Raw genomic sequence first — 16,365 nt, forward strand, 5'->3', positions numbered from 1 at the left:
CAGAGTAATGTCAAAGATGTTGGAGACAGTGTAAGGTTCCTTGTAAATGGGGGATATGTTCAATAAAGAGACATAGCTTCTTGGTTGCATCATGGACTCTGGAACCAGACTAACAAGGTGGAAGCCGCTCTGCAGCTTACTTGCTATATGACTTTGGGCAAGTTTTCTAACCTCTCTGAGCTTCAAGTTATTTTTAATATTTAAATTGGAAATGACAGGGGCGCCTGGGTGGCTCAGTCGGTTGAGCAGCTGACTTTGGCTCAGGTCATGATCTCGCGTTCCGTGAGTTCGAGCCCCGCGTCGGGCTCTGTGCTGACAGCTCAGAGCCCGGAGCCCGTTTCAGATTCTGTGTCTCCCTCTCTCTCTGCCCCTCCCTCATTCATGCTCTGTCTCTCTCTGTCTCAAAAATAAATAAACATTAAAAAAAATTAAAAAAAAATAAATTGGAAATGACAAAGGTTGTTATGAGGATTAAATGAATTATTTATAAATTGCTTAGAAAGTTGCCTGGTATGCATATATTTTCACTCTTATGTGGATCCTGAGAAACTTAACAGAAACCCATGGGGGAGGGGAAGGGAAAAAAAAAAAAAGAGGTTAGAGTGGAAGAGAGCCAAAGCATAAGAGACTCTTAAAAACTGAGAACAAACTGAGGGTTGATAGGGGGTGGGAGGGAGGGGAGGGTGGGTGATGGGTATTGAGGAGGGCACCTTTTGGGATGAGCACTGGGTGTTGTATGGAAACCAATTTGTCAATACATTTCATATATTGAAAAAAATAAAAAAATAGGCAAAAAAAAAAAAAAGAAAGTTGCCTGGTATGAAGTGCCATATATTAGTTTTTAAGTTAATGAATGTGAGTTTAGAGGAAAGGAATATAACAAGGGTAGGATAGTCACAGAACACTTTGTTAGGAGCCAAGGGACTCTGATGTAGGTCTTGAGTGATTCATGGGCTCTAGAGAGAGCGGAGAAGATTGGATTTTCCAGGGAGAAGAAGTAATATACCCAGAGTCATGGAGGTAAGAAAGGGCAAACTGAGACCAAGAGAGAAGTTGGCCTAATCAGAGGATTTGTACAGGAGATAACAGTTGGAAGGTAGGAAGGGCTGAAATAATTGTTTTTTTGTAAGTAAGGATATGTATCTTCTAGTTACCCATACAAAGTCATGTTCTAGGACACTATTAACACACTGAGTTATGGGGTGCTCATCTTAAAATGTAAATCAGATTATATCACTCCTTTGCTCAAACTTTGCCATTACTTTCCATTATACATAGAATGTGTCATCCTTAACATGGCTTACAAAAGCCCTACATGATGTCTGCCCTCATACTAGCTTCTAGAATTCTAGCTTCCTCCTGTGTCACATTTCTGTTTCCTTAGTACCACAGAGAGTCTTTCCGTTCCTTTAGCACATCACATCCCTTTCCATCTCGGGAACTATATACATGCAGTATCCTCTTTCTGGAATACTTTTCTCCCAGTCTTTTCCTGATGAACTGACAGTCATTCTTCAGACTTTGACTTAAATGTTAACTTCCTGAAAAAGGTTTTCCCAGACCTTCCTCACTTTAAGTTGATTCCTTTTGTACTCATTTTCTGTATCTTTCTTTGAATTATTTTTTACATTTTAAATTATATACTATGTATGTAATTTTTTATTAATTGTGTATCTTTATTCTGAACCATATGTTCTTTGAGAATAAGAAGTGTGCCTGCTTACTGTCTCCAATACCCTAGAGCTTAGTACAGTACCTGGCACATAGGAATTCATTTCTCCCCAAATAATGTTGATCAAATGAAAGAAACCTTGAAGTTTGTTTTTTTGTTTTGTTTTGTTTTTTTTTTTTTTTGGAGCCCGAACTGAAATTTGACAGGTTATATATTTGAACATGACTCCTCTAAGAATGAAGTTTTGATTTTTAACATTCTTTGTAGCTTTTGTTTCAGTAAATACATCTATATGTGAATTATACAGCAAAGGAAGCAATAAGGTCAATCATGTTTCATATTGTGACCCATTGTTTAACAACCACGCTCATTAGGAATTATTGACAATCGTTAGAGTTATTGATCTGCTTTCTTTTTCTTTCTTCTTTCTTGCTTTCTTTTTTTTTTTTTTATAAAATCTCTAGCATATATAACAAATAAAAATCAGCATGGAGAAAATGTCTTGATCTAACCATTTTATATAATCATTGCCACAGAGTTGCTAAAAACTTCCAGTGCCAAATGTGATATCTGAACTCCAAAATGCAGTAACTGTCTCCTTCACCTCAGACCACTGGGGACATAAACACACTGTATAAATGGGTTTTCTAGGTAATTTTATAAGATCACAGTTTTATTATTTCAAATATTTTAGTAAGAATCTCCTAGTATGTGTTTATAATTCTTGCTTTATTAAACAGAATATGCCAATTACAATATAACCTTTTCTTTGTGATCTATTCATATTTATGTATGTCAGCTTATAATGGCCTATATTACTATCCACATATTATCATCTGCAGTATTACTTCCTTTTTGTTTGCTGTGATTTGTGTAGGGAAGGTTTTGAATCCCTATTTCCCTATAGAATCGCTTTTATTTCTTTGTTTCTCCTGTAAAGTAAAACACTTTTTTTTTTAAAGAAGCAATGTTCTTGGTTTCTCGGAGGCCCTTTTTGTGCTTTTTGGTTGTCAGCATGTCCTGGTGTCCTGACTACCACAAAGATAAAATGTGTGTCTTATTTTACTGTAAGAATTCAATTAGATTATTCCCCAAAAGTGCATCTGAATGTTTGTTTAGCCTCTGTCATTTATATTTATGTAAATTGTGTAGCTGGAGTGAACAATTAATTATTTTGTAATATTTAGGAACAATAATGTTTACTTTTATTTAACATTCTTGTATTCTTTTGTGAACTCAGCATGTAAATGTTCAGATCTGCTAATGATATTTTCTTTATACTTTTAGTGGAAAGCCATGTCAACATTAAAAAGTAGATTATTTCATTATAAAGCTACTGCTGTATAAAATATTTCAGTACCCTTAAGAAATGAGAAGTGGTATTTTTGGATGGTGTTTGCTGGGAACCATCCACTGTAGTAATTAAAGATATTTTGAAATGTTCAAGGTTAAATAGCTTAATAAATAAAGGGAAAAGAACATGTAATTGGCTTCTATTTTCATTTATGTTTTTTTTTTTCTTTCTCGTATGTAAAAACTCCTTTACTAAATCATCATTTTGTAAGACCCCCAAAGTATAAAATGGGTATTTTTGTCAGAGCTGATGGTTAGTCAAACAACTGATGTCCATTAATTTTCAGTTAATTTATTAGAACAGTGTGTAATAGTTCAAAAAAAAATTTAAAAATAAGATAGTTTTGGAATCCCAAAAGTAGAACAGTTAGTAATTTTTCCAGTGTTAAATAGTTTCGATGTACTAATAATTTATCATTTGAATGGAAGCTGTCTCTTTAGGTTTTTGATGAGAATTGTGATGTTTTAGCAATCTCTGTGTTGGTTCATTGTAACATAGTAACTAGAAAGATAAGCACACTCTTACATAAAATATTTTACTAGCGGTGAAATAACACTTAATGTTAGCGATTTACTTGAAGATGTATATGTTAAGGCATCTTACGTTAATGGATAAGTGAGAATTCTTTCTAAGGTAACCTTTATCTGAGAACATCATATGTTATTTACTATATTATCATACTTTTGAGAATGAAGTAATCTCTTTTCAAGATATGAAATTTTCCAAATAATGCTATTAATTCCTGTTCCTGGAATGAAAATCACATAGTATATCCAGTATATTCTCCATACAGTTGCCTCCTTTTCATTTAGTTTCACAAAAAAATAACAAAGTTACGCTTTTATTCACAGGAGTCCTCATAGTGCTAATTCGTTTTCTGAATTCTAGGGCATAACTTTTTTCTTTCTTTCTTTCTTTCTTTCTTTCTTTCTTTCTTTCTTTCTTTCGTAAGTTTATTTATTTTGGGAGAGACAGAGACATGGGTGAGTGGGGAAGGGACACAGTGAGAGGGAGACAGAGAATCCCAAGTAGGCTTTGCACTGCTATTGCAGAGCCTGATGTCAAACCCAGGGATCTGTGAGATCATGACCTGAGATGAAACCAAGAGTCGATGTCAACCGACTGAGCCACCCAGGTCCCCCTAGTGCATAACTTTTCTTATGAGGAAACAGTAAAGTAGGCAAAGCTTAACAGTGGGTTTTTTTTTTTCATTTCCAAAAAACTTTTTTTTTAATGTTTATTTTATTTTTGAGAGACAAACAGGAAGTGGGGGGGGGAGGTGCAGAGAGAGGGAGACACAGAATGCAAACAGGCTCCAGGCTCTGAGCTGTCAGCACAGAACTGGATGCGGGGCTTGAACTCATGAACTGTAAGATCATGACCTGAGCTGAAGTAGTACGTTTAACCGACTGAGCCACCCAGGCGCCCCCCAAAAACTTTTCAATGGCATTTTGCTTGGGCCATCAGAGATATCCTTAATGAATGCCTGAGATAAGTACTATGCAATTAGCCCAACATGGCTTTATATACATACATGTACACATGCACATGGATGGATGGATGGATCTACATGTATGCATTTTTATATAACAAAATTTAATATGTTAATCACTTTCAGTACTTATGTATGTTTCTTTTGCTTTAGACATCAGTTCAGTGGAACCTGGTTCTTCAAGTCTAATGGAAACCAATCCCCTGGAATGGCCAGAAAGGCATGTTCTTCAAAATTTGGAAAGTTTTGAAAAAGCTAAACAAAAAATGAGGTAATATTTAAATAGCTCAGTATTTTTAAATGAACATTTTTTTTTCTTAATCCTTAAGTTTAGTGTTTATGAAATACAGGTAGTTTCTAGTTTTATTAAAAGGAAATATATGCAGGGGCGCCTGGGTGGCTCAGTCGGTTAAACATCTGACCAACTCAGGTCATGATGTCACAGTTTGTGGGCTCAAGCCCTGTGTCAGGTTCTGTGCTGACAGCTCAGAGCCTAAAGCCTGCTTTGGATTTTGTGTGTGTCTCTCTCTCTGCCTCTCTCCCCTGCTCACACCCTCTGTCTCTCTCTGTCTCTCAAAAAGTGAATAAAAATGTTTAAAAAATTAAAAAAAAAAAAGAAGGAAATCTATGCATCCTATAAGCAGTAGATAGAGTATTTACAGAGTAGAATGTTGAGAAAGTAACTGTTCTTCCTGACCTTCTACTTGTATCTTCTGGATGTACATAATCATAGTTAACATTTTAGTGGATGCCTTTCCAGACCATATGGGTGTTAGAAAGTAGACTAGAGACAGTAAAGTATCCCCTAAACTGAGAAGGCACTTTGAGATGGAAAAACAAAGCAAGCCACTCCATACCTTCTACACAGTTTTGTTCAGCGTAACTCACTGACAGGGTTTCAGGCTGATGACAATCCAGTGCTTAGCTATTCTCCACAAAGTCTGGACCTTAATCCACAGATTTTGTAGAGTGAGGGGATAGGCAGAGGTCATTGTGAGAGGTCAAAGTGTTCAACATTTAGCAGACCTCATGGAGCCATCTGTGTGCCAGAGGTCGAGAGAGGGGAAGAAACTCTGCTATCTCTACTAGTTGTCTGAACAACTTTAGGGAAGATCAGAACAAGCCTTTTCACATTCTGGTCGGGGCATACGTTAACCTCTGAGAGGCTTGAAACACGAGAGAAGTCGTCGCATGAATAGATGGAGCCAAAGATGGGTCAGTATTCTCAGAACTCCTACATCTGGGATACTTTCTTGACCTTTGCTTTCATCTTTTTTGTTGTTGTTGTTGTTTTTGTTTTGATAGCCCTGTTTTAAATTCCTAATAATTCTTTTTTGTTCTCAGCTCCCATTTTTTTCATTAGCAACCTCTTCTTTTATTAATAATGAGAATTCAGGTGATACTAACAGGATATTAATTGGAATCTTCTTTTAATTTGTTATATCTGCTCCTTGGATATCTCTTTATCCTTTGGATCCGTTCTGTTTGTTCCTCTGGTGTTTTTCTCTTATGTGTATCTTTCCTCCAGTGCCTGTCTGGTGGTCCTTGATTGTTTCTAGCTTGGAATCGAGTACCAAGCTGCTTTATATAGGTAGTTGGTGTTTATTTTCTCTAAGTGTAGACCTGTTGCCTGCCTGCTGTCACCTGAATGTTGGGGGTGGGGAGATGCAGGGTGGAGCATCCCTGGTAGACTTCACTGGAGGGCACCTGTGAGGGTTCCAAAAGGGAGGCAGCCTTGGTCCTTCACTCAACACTGCAATAACAGGGCTTTATTCTAGGGGCATTGACACTGAGACTGGGACAGACACAGTTCTGGATCTTCGAAGAGAACAGTCTCTCTGTTTTTCACTTGGAGATAAAATTGCAAGGGTAAAGGGAGGTGTGAGAGGGTGGTACTTGAACAACTGTTCTAGTAGGGTTCTTAAAATACATTGCCTGATTTCTGCCCGTTGCCACTCAGCCCAAGTGTAGTCTCACCATGGCTTTGTGGGATGGGAGGAAGACAGATTCTACGTTTTTTTGTAGACTTCTCTCTAGCTCTCATTTACATGCTTGCTCTAGTTTATTCCTTTTGTTTGGCCCACCATTTTTTCACCTTTCATTTCTTAACCTTCTTATGAATTTAGTGACTGGCACTTCATCATTGTGATTTCCATTTGTTTTGAGTGGGGAGGTTAACATGTATGTTTAATGCACCATCATCTTGAACTAGAAGCTTGTTTGTCATTCAAGATCTAGATCAAATAGCACCTTTCTCTTAAGTCGTTCATAAATGTTGCAACTCAGTGTTCTCTTTCTTCATTAAGCACCCAAGGACTATATCATTACTTCCTTCATGAAACTTGTTTTATTGTACTTTTTATACCTCATTATGCATTGGTGTATCTGTCTCTTTCACTGCCCTCACCTCCTTCCTCCTACTCAAGGCATACCTGTATACTAAATTACAGGCAGTAATTATGAGTCTATACATTATCATCAGTGAACTCTTTTTAGTATCTCACGATGATATTTACAAAGTCATTGCTCAAATACTTATGAGTGTATCACCATATGGGTAGATATCATCGAATTCTTGGTTAGGAACAAAAGTTATGTTGCAGATATTCAGATTTGTATTTTGTTAAAACAGGCTTAACTGGATCATTAAGGAATATCCCGTAGTGAAATTCAGAAGTCATAAGAATTTGGCTTTGGACAAACTCACCTGTTGTGTGACTTTGTTGCCTCATCTTTAAGATAAGAATAACAATCCCAGTTCTGCTTCAAAGTTGTCAGTGTTTAATGAGATAATGTATGAAAAAATACTTTGTAACCTTGAAAACACTGAACAAAATAAAGTGCTATTATTTAATTTATTTATTTAGTTATTTTAACCTAAGTCCTATCCTGTGTATATTTTAGCTATATCTTGGTGGTGTAATTTATCATAAACTGGACTTTTAAATTGCTTTGGGAGGCACCTGAACAGTTCATTTGGTTGAGCATTTGGCTCCTGATTTTGGCTCAGGTCATGACCTCGTGGTCCAGGGTATTGAGCTCCCCATAGGGCTCTGTGCTGACAGCATGGAGCCTGCTTGCGATTCTCTCTCTCTCCCTCTCTCTCTCTGCCCCTTCCTTGCTCATGTATGTGTGTGTGTGTGTGTGTGTGTGTGTGTGCGTATGCATGCATGCTCTATCTCTCAAAAAAAAAAAACTTAAAAAAAATTTAAAATATTGCTTTGATATCCTTGTGTCCAGGGTTCTATGTAAATGCAAATTATACACATCCCCATTGCATCTAGCCTATAAGATGACTGGGAGTTATATTCATTAAGAAACCTTTGTGAGTCACTGTTAGAGAATAGCTATGTAGAAATTAAATTAAACTCATAATGTATTTCCTGCCCTCCTAGGGAATGAAGTTTAGAGAAAATATTTGTGTATTTTCTTGTTTCACTCTTTTTATTAGATTTATATTTTCAATTTAAAAATAAAGGGGATAGGAGGGGGAGAGGGGCACTGTTGGTAGATTATTGATCTTTAATGTATAGAAATAGGAGTCTAAAACCATAATGTCAACATTTTAATCATATAATCGCCACTAAAAATGCTGGATTGGAGTAATAAAATAATCAGGGAATAGGTGAATTACTATGAAGTCAGGAAATTAATTTTCTGTGCAGGTATTGAAAGATTTGCACTTTGGTGACAGAGCAGTAGCATGATCTGTGATAGTGCTTGATAAAACCGTTAGCATTCTCTGAAACTACAGTATTTTCCTTTTTCTAGTTTTTAAACTTCTGTGAGTTTTTGGGTCCTTCGCAGAGTGGTAGAGTAGAAAAAGTACCTAATCAGAGTCACTCTAGTTCTGACTGTCATTTTATTTTATTTTTTATTTTTTTTAACGTTTATTTTTGAGACAGAGAGAGACAGAGCATGAACGGGGGAGGGGCAGAGAGAGAGGGAGACACAGAATCTGAAACAGGCTCCAGGCTCTGAGCAGTCAGCACAGAGCCTGACGTGGGGCTCGAACCCACGGACCGCGAGATCATGACCTGAGCCGAAGTCGGACGCTTAACTGACTGAGCCACCCAGGTGCCCCCTGACTGTCATTTTAAATGGCTGTGTCACCCTGGACTTATGGCTTGTAATGCAAACCAATGTGTGTTAGTATCTTTATCTGAAAATTAGTAATAATGATTGTTTTCTGGGCTTGGTATGCTGACTTTCACTTTAGAAAGTACTTATTTCAGGTGGTAACTTCATTTTGAGAGAAGAACTATTCTGTCTTTGTTAAGGAAATTTGTGAGGATTAAGAACATATTGTATGTAAAGTAGTTTGAGAAGTATAAACTCTTGTATATATTTCAACTGTAATAATGATTCAGTGCTTATTCATAATGTTATAATCATGGCTAAGAGAAACCTTGGGGAGATTTCTGATTACTGTCTCATTTCATGGTTGTGCCTCAGGTAATCTTTCAAATTCATAGAAAATTGGAACATTTAGTCCCTACTGTCAAAATTTACGAGATTATGGGGTTTCCGAACGTACAAAAAAGTTTAGATTTAAGTTTTATAGAATTGATAACTTCACACTCCTGAATAATCATGCCATCACTTATAAAGAATAGAATTATGTTTATATTAGTTAAGTAGTGGCATTATTGCTGTGGTAATTGCAAGTTTCACCGTGACCTACAGGTTTTTAAAAATATACTTGTATACTAAATGATTCACAAAGATTTTACATTATTTTCTTTCCTAAATAATAATTCTGTAGTTTTCTTTGTCTGTTGTTCTCGTTTCTGCTCACATCACCTTTTCCTGACTACAGTGAATTCTAATCCATTTTTAATTAATCTACATAACACTATTTCTCAGAACTGGTTCATTACCTCGTTCATCTGAACAGTTGCTGGGCCACAAAGAGGGTCCACGGGATTCAGTCACCTTATTGGATGCTAAGGAATTGCTGAAATTCTTTACTTCAGATGGATTACCAGTTGGAGATCTTCAACCTTTACAGATTCAAAAGGGGTAAGTTATAAACTTGTAATTGCCAGTTAACTTCTTAAAAATCATTTGTAAAGCACATTGCATCTCATTTCTTTAGTCAGTTGATGCCCTCTGCTGCTTAGGCAAAATTCTCAAGGATGATCCCAGTGTTCCTCACATTTTACCTTAGCCAATATGCTACTGTTTTGTGGTATTGGATATAGGGAAAACAAGAAAGCAACCTCTGTTTACTCCCTGTAGAAGTCAGTAGCTTCTACTTTGTATACAAAGGACAATGCTTATTTAGAAAGAATTATAATTTGACTTGTAAAAAAGTTTTAATTCTTTTATCTGCGTTATTCTTTGGTTTTGATTTTGCCATTACCTGTCATGACACTGTCAGTCATGCCCAATATTAGCAAAAAGCACAGCCTTTCAACTGAAGAGAATGGAAAAGTACAATAAAAATGCTTTTGAAACTAATATTACTAAGAACTCAGTGTCTATATGAATAGTTTATAACTGATTTGACTTCCAAGACAACTTCCATTAAGTTACTAGCTAATATAATACTGGATGTTGCTAAAGTTGACTTAATGAATAGGTAAAATTGTGACATCGGTTACTCATGAGATGTGAATCATTTGTTCACCATCCTGATTTCTTTTTAATGTTAATCCATTATTTTGAAAACCTCCCAGAGGACCTTAAAAATTATAGATCACTTTAATCACTTTTACAAAACTTGTTTTGGCAAATATTGATTTTAAAGGTAAATTTTGGAAGGCATTTCTTTCAAGGTAGTTATATTTCACAAATAATCCCGGAGCTCATTGCCTTTATGTGCATGTTCATGAGAGGGAGGCAGGGAGGGAGAGAGAGGGAGAGAGAAAAGGAACAACTTTGAAAACTTGAGGATCTTAATAATTCTGGGTCTTAATGACTTAATGATCTTAGTGACGTAAAAATTGTGTGATTTTTCCTTCCTCATAACTTTGAGAGATTGATAATCTTTTTCATGGGAATCAAGAAAGTGAAGAATTATATACACATTTTCATTTATTTAGCTATTGGATTATTGTCCTTCCGGATCATTAAATGTGAATTGACAAAGTCAGATGGATTTGCCAAAACTGAATTATATAGATTTTGCTCTTTTGAACAGAATGTCTTTCTAAATGCACTGATGGAGGATATACTCGTAGTGGAGATATACTTTTTTTTTTTTTTTTTTTTTTGGTAATTTTCGGGCAATTTACTTAGGAAAATTTGATGTGGTTCCTTAGTGTTAGAATGACATCATTATCCAATATATCTTCTATTAATGTTAAAGTCGAACCATGAGCTTTCATAACAATGAATCAAGAACCTGTGGATTCTTACTAAAATGTCTGCGTATGCAAGGAGCTGTTGAAATGTTAAAGTATAGGCATGACTCCTGTGTGTATACCAAAGAAATATTAAACACTGACAAAATACATATTTATTGAAACATTTCTTTTAGAAAGAACAAGTTCTGAGTAAAATTAAAGAAAAACACATAAAGTTGCTAAGAGGGTTGAAATAAGAAATGAGACACATGGGTAAAGGGAAGAAGTGAAATGCTAGGTGCCTGAATTGTTTTATATCAAGAAGTCATTCGTTTAATAATGAGTCATCAAAATACTGGGGTCATTAAATTAGTGTTACTAATTAGTGTTACTTTTTGTGGAACACTTTAAATGGACGCGTTAGAATATAATTCTGTTTTTAGGGCTCATTACTTAGCATATGCCTTACATTTTAATGTAATAATTTCAAATGCTTATTAATAGCAACCTAGGTAATTTTCAGTGGCAAGCGGGCAGTTTTTATTACTAAAGCCATAGGGGGGGAAATGTGAGAGAGCACAAGTATTTATGGTACTGTACAACCTGCTTGCCTTTCTATGTGCCATTTCCAAGTTTTCATTCTATTGACTATGTAAAGGCCACCACTGCATTGTTCTCCCATTCCCATATAACCTATTCTCCATCAGGAACATGATCCTGAGCATTGGAACAGTGCCTCTCAGCTCAGGCAGAGAAGCAGGGGTTGGTGGGAGTGGGCATCTACCAGAATAATCAGAAGAGCTTAACCTAATTGCAGTGACCTTTTTCTTCCTGAGATTTTGATACACCCCTGCAGGTCTGCATGTGGATGGGGTTGAGCATGAATATTTTATGTAAGCTCACCATATGATTAGTTCTCACCTACCTGCTGATTGAAAAACTACTTCAGAAGCAGAATTGAAGTCAGCAGTCTCTGTATCCTCTGGTATTTAACAGGATGCTAACTCTTAACGTAGGTGTCAAGATGACTGCATTTCCAGGCAAAGAAAAATCTGGATCCCTTATAGTAGGAAGTAAATACTTTGTTACCAAAAATTTCAAATTAACTTTATTCCTCCACAGAAAAGAATTTAACTAAATGCATAAACATTAGGTGACTACACCAGGAAAAAAAATCCTTCAGAAATAATGCAGCTTCTCAAATTTCCACTATAAATCATTTTTCATTCTTGATTTATCCATTTCTCAAAATAGTTTTGTGAAGTAAATAATAAAGAACATCATGACTTCAGAAACTTGAGGCACAGAAAATGCAAGTGACAAACCCACTTAAGGCTTAACTTTGTTTGATTTCCTTCTTAAGCTTTCTGATGTTGCTTACACTTTATCCCATAGAAGATTCAATTATGGAGAAGGAAGTCAGATTTCTTCCTTTAGGTACCTTCTTGAACTTTCTCTTTGTCACTAAATAAACGTTAAATACAAATGAAAAACTTTTTGTTTTAGGGAAAAGACTTTTGTTCTGACACCGGAACTTAGTCCTCGGAAACTTCAGGGTTTACCTTTTGAAAAAGCCTCAGTATGTCATTATCATGGAATTGAGTAAGTTTTTATTTACACCTTACTCTTCTGTGTGTTGCTGATGAAGCTTTTCTTATGTGAGTGTAAAAGGTATCTGTACCAAAATGGTATAAATTGAGATACAGAGTCAAAGAGAAAGTCTATCAAAAAGCGTTATAAAGCAAAACAGTGCATACACAAATTAAGAAATTGTCTTCGATTGTAAAAAAAAAAAAAGTTATGTGTGATGATTAATCAGTTTTTATAGCATTTAAACATTCTGTTATTAATTACCAGATATTTTAATCAAAATTATTGTGGTCCCTGTGTTATAAATGTGTATTTATACTAGTGGTCACATTAATATTCCCTGTTCGCTAATTACATTGTAATTGCTCAGTAACTATTAGATGAAATGTGTTCCCATTTGTAACACATTAATTGTGTATAAATTTTTATAGTATTTTAATTGACCAGTCCGAATAAAATTTCAAAGGATTCTTTTGCATAAAGGTATTAAAAGTTTCTGAGCTAATGTGCACATCTACCATTTTCACAAGAACAAGAACTGGAATAATGATGATAAAATATTTTATGATAAATTTTCAAGCCTTGATGATTCATTTTGCAAAATATTTTACGTGCATAAAGCAAAACTTATTTTCTATTGGTTTTCCATAAGTGAATAAGGACTTGATTTTACCTTAACGTTTTTTTTTTTATTTTTATTTTTATTTTAATTTTTTTTTTTTCAACGTTTATTTATTTTTGGGACAGAGAGAGACAGAGCATGAACGGGGGAGGGGCAGAGAGAGAGGGAGACACAGAATCGGAAACAGGCTCCAGGCCATCAGCCCAGAGCCCGACGCGGGGCTCGAACTCACGGACCGCGAGATCGTGACCTGGCTGAAGTCGGACGCTTAACCGACTGCGCCACCCAGGCGTCCCTACCTTAACGTTTAAGAAGCAACTTTATCAGTGATCACCTGAAGCATGCTATTTTGATTGGCTTCTAAACTTTTTTTTTTATTTTTCTTTCAATGTTTGTGTGAGAGCAAGGGAGAGACAAGTGAGTGGGAGAGGGGCAGAGAAAGAGGGAGGCAGGGAAACCGAAAGAGGCTCCAGACTCTGAGCTGTCAGCAGAGCCCAATGCAAGCTATGTAGGGCTCGAACCCACGAACCGGAAGATCATGACCTGAGCCAAAGTTGGACGCTTACCCGACTAAGCCAGCCAGGTGCCCTGGCTTGTAAACTTAATGTTTATTTCACATAAACTTTAAAAATACTTTTCTGAAGGTCATTCACTCAGGGGCTAAAGATACAAAAGATAATTATTTCCCTAAGAAGCATATACTCTGTAGAGGAGAAAGAAAAAAAACACGTAAGGTTAGTAGAATATAAGTAGTGTTAAAATACAGATGTCTGCTGAGTGGATGGAAGAAATAAATGGCAGGAAGTATTTGAGAGTATTTCAAAGAGGAAATCTGAACTAAATTTTAAAGAATGAATAGGAGATTACCTGACAAAAGAGGCAATGTCTGGGTAGCAGCAAAGTGCAGAGGTACAGATTCTAGGAAGTGAAACCACATTTTTGTTTCTGACTAAGAGAGATAAACATATTGTTCTGTAATGAGACCAAATCATGACGTCTGAAGGTCACTAGTGACATGGGAGGAAAGTTGATCTTTACTTTTGAGGAGTAAAAAACCTTTATTTTTATTTTTAAAGCATGAGGTTATATGCTTGGGTTTGTGCCATTGGAAGAAATCTCACTGGCTTTTGATAAATTGAGTTGAAGTATTTCAAGCAGGAGATGTTGAAGGACTAAAATACTATCCAGGCAGTGAAAATAGAAAGGAGATTTACAAACTTAAAGCTCTCTAAAGAACTTTAGGCCAAGTAGATGGTGGGGATGAGAAGGAAGGAGATAACAAGAATTTCTTTAGGGTTTCTAGCTTAGACACACTGGAAGGATGTTGGTGCAACTGAGAAAATACAGATGGTTACCCAACACGTCATTCTAGGCATATTTAGGTTCCATGCTATATTTGAATAAGATTTATTTCATTTAAAGAGTACGTATGTAAGTTTGACACTAGAGGCAAAATATCCAGTTATTTTCAAGCATCAAAATTAAACTCCCCATTAAAGTCAGGTGCCAGAAAAAGATACCGCCCTCACTGGTTTTTTTTTTTTTTTCCTGTGTCAACCATTGTTCTGAATGTTTCTGTTTTAATCATTGTTTGGGCCAATCAATTAAAATAAGGAAAACAAGGAAGGTTAAAGAAGTTGTATGTATTGGAAAGGAGACCATAAGAAGTTTTTGTTTTTGTTTTTTGTTTGACAGAGAAGAGACCTGAAAAATTATTAGAAGTGATAGAATTTGAAAAGTGGCCAGTGATGAAACATTTACAAGTCTAGTTTACCTCTCAACCAACCATTTCCCATTTTAAACACTCCAAAAAAAGATCTCATTCAAAATAGCAAATAAAACCATAAATATTAGAAGTATTTTTGCAAGACATATAGAATGGAAAAAATTGCAAATACTCTATATTAGGGGACCTAAAAGCAACGTTGATTACTTAGGGGAAACATCCTTGTTTCCCTATGCACAGATTCCATATTCTAAAGGCATCAGTTCTTCTGGAATACATGTAAATATTTAATATAATTCTTAACCTTGAACCTTTGGATGAAATAATTCTTTAATTTATCTGGTAAGCTTCCTCCCTTTTATTTAAAGAATGAGATACGGGGCGCCTGGGTGGCGCAGTCGGTTAAGCGTCCGACTTCAGCCAGGTCACGATCTCGCGGTCCGTGAGTTCGAGCCCCGCGTCAGGCTCTGGGCTGATGGCTCAGAGCCTGGAGCCTGTTTCCGCTTCTGTGTCTCCCTCTCTCTCTGCCCCTCCCCCGTTCATGCTCTGTCTCTCTCTGTCCCAAAAATAAATAAACATTGAAAAAAAAAAAATTTAAAGAATGAGATACATTTTATCATATAACCAGAAAATTTTATTGTAAAGCTAGACCTAAATAGGAAGTCCAAGGAAAAAAGCAAGTACACATTGGAATTTGATCTAATAGAGGAAGAATTTCAAATCAGAGAGCAAAAAGTGAAATATTCAGTAGATAATAGTGAGAACATGATTAAATACACAAATAAAAATAAATTAATTTAAAATGATTCTTAATTCACACCAAATATCAAAATAAATCCCAGATGTATTCAGAATTAAAAGTGAAAAATTGTGAAAGGAAAGAACTAGCATAAAATGTAGGGGAACATCTGTCCTAAATACAGGGAAGACTTTTTTATTCATTCTTCTAAAAAAGAAAAGAATGATGTCTCCGAATTTTAAAACAGTGGTGTCAGTAATCAACAGAAACAAAAGAAATCCTTAAAGTAAGGATTAAACTGAGGAAAATATTGTTGAACATAAATGAGAAGGTATTTTCTTTTGTGGTTACAGAATGCTTTCAAACCAGTGAGAAAATAAAATAAATGCCCCTGTGGAAAAGCTGGCAAAATCTTGAGCTATGTGTTTATCAAAGAGGAAATACAAATGACTGATACACATGGCAAATTGTTTTTATCAACTCTTCTTTTATTTGCTTTTCAATTGACATCCTTAATGTAAATAGAAACAACGGGGAGGGTGCTTTTCACTTACAAAGTCCCGGTAGTAGTTAAGGAACAGGAAGGAGTAAGCCGGCTTCTAGAAGTGTAATTGTTACACCCTGTGTGGAGGGCTGCTCAGTAATTTAGCAAAACCCACGCAAATGTTTATAACATCAGGTTGATTCATTTAGCCTAATGGAAAAAAAAGTGATGTACACTGAAAGTTGTTATGCAAGGGTATTTTCCACAAGGTTACTTAAAACAAGAAACATTGGAAATGTCTAACTGTAGGGGCTTGGTCCAATACATTATAGTATATCCATAAAATAAAATTCTGTGCAGCCACCAAAGTGGCTAACATTAAAGAAGACTGATGAA

The 16,365-nt window shown here is 35.8% G+C and overlaps 1 protein-coding gene across 1 annotated transcript in view; it reads left to right on the forward strand.

The window, feature by feature from the left end:
• MTBP (MDM2 binding protein) overlaps nucleotides 1-16,365 on the forward strand; it is an 80,280-nt gene that overhangs the window by 53,705 nt on the left and 10,210 nt on the right. Inside the window, exons 15-17 of the mRNA XM_047073873.1 lie at nucleotides 4,672-4,789; nucleotides 9,385-9,540; nucleotides 12,315-12,410. Coding sequence (XP_046929829.1) covers nucleotides 4,672-4,789; nucleotides 9,385-9,540; nucleotides 12,315-12,410 — 370 coding nt within the window. The remainder of the gene's footprint in view (nucleotides 1-4,671; nucleotides 4,790-9,384; nucleotides 9,541-12,314; nucleotides 12,411-16,365) is intronic.

Source organism: Lynx rufus, unplaced genomic scaffold, assembly GCF_022079265.1.
Source record: "Lynx rufus isolate CCGP_SWC_20201006 ecotype Redwood Valley unplaced genomic scaffold, mLynRuf1.p SCAF_12, whole genome shotgun sequence".
In the NCBI taxonomy this organism is placed as follows: Eukaryota; Metazoa; Chordata; class Mammalia; order Carnivora; family Felidae; genus Lynx; species Lynx rufus.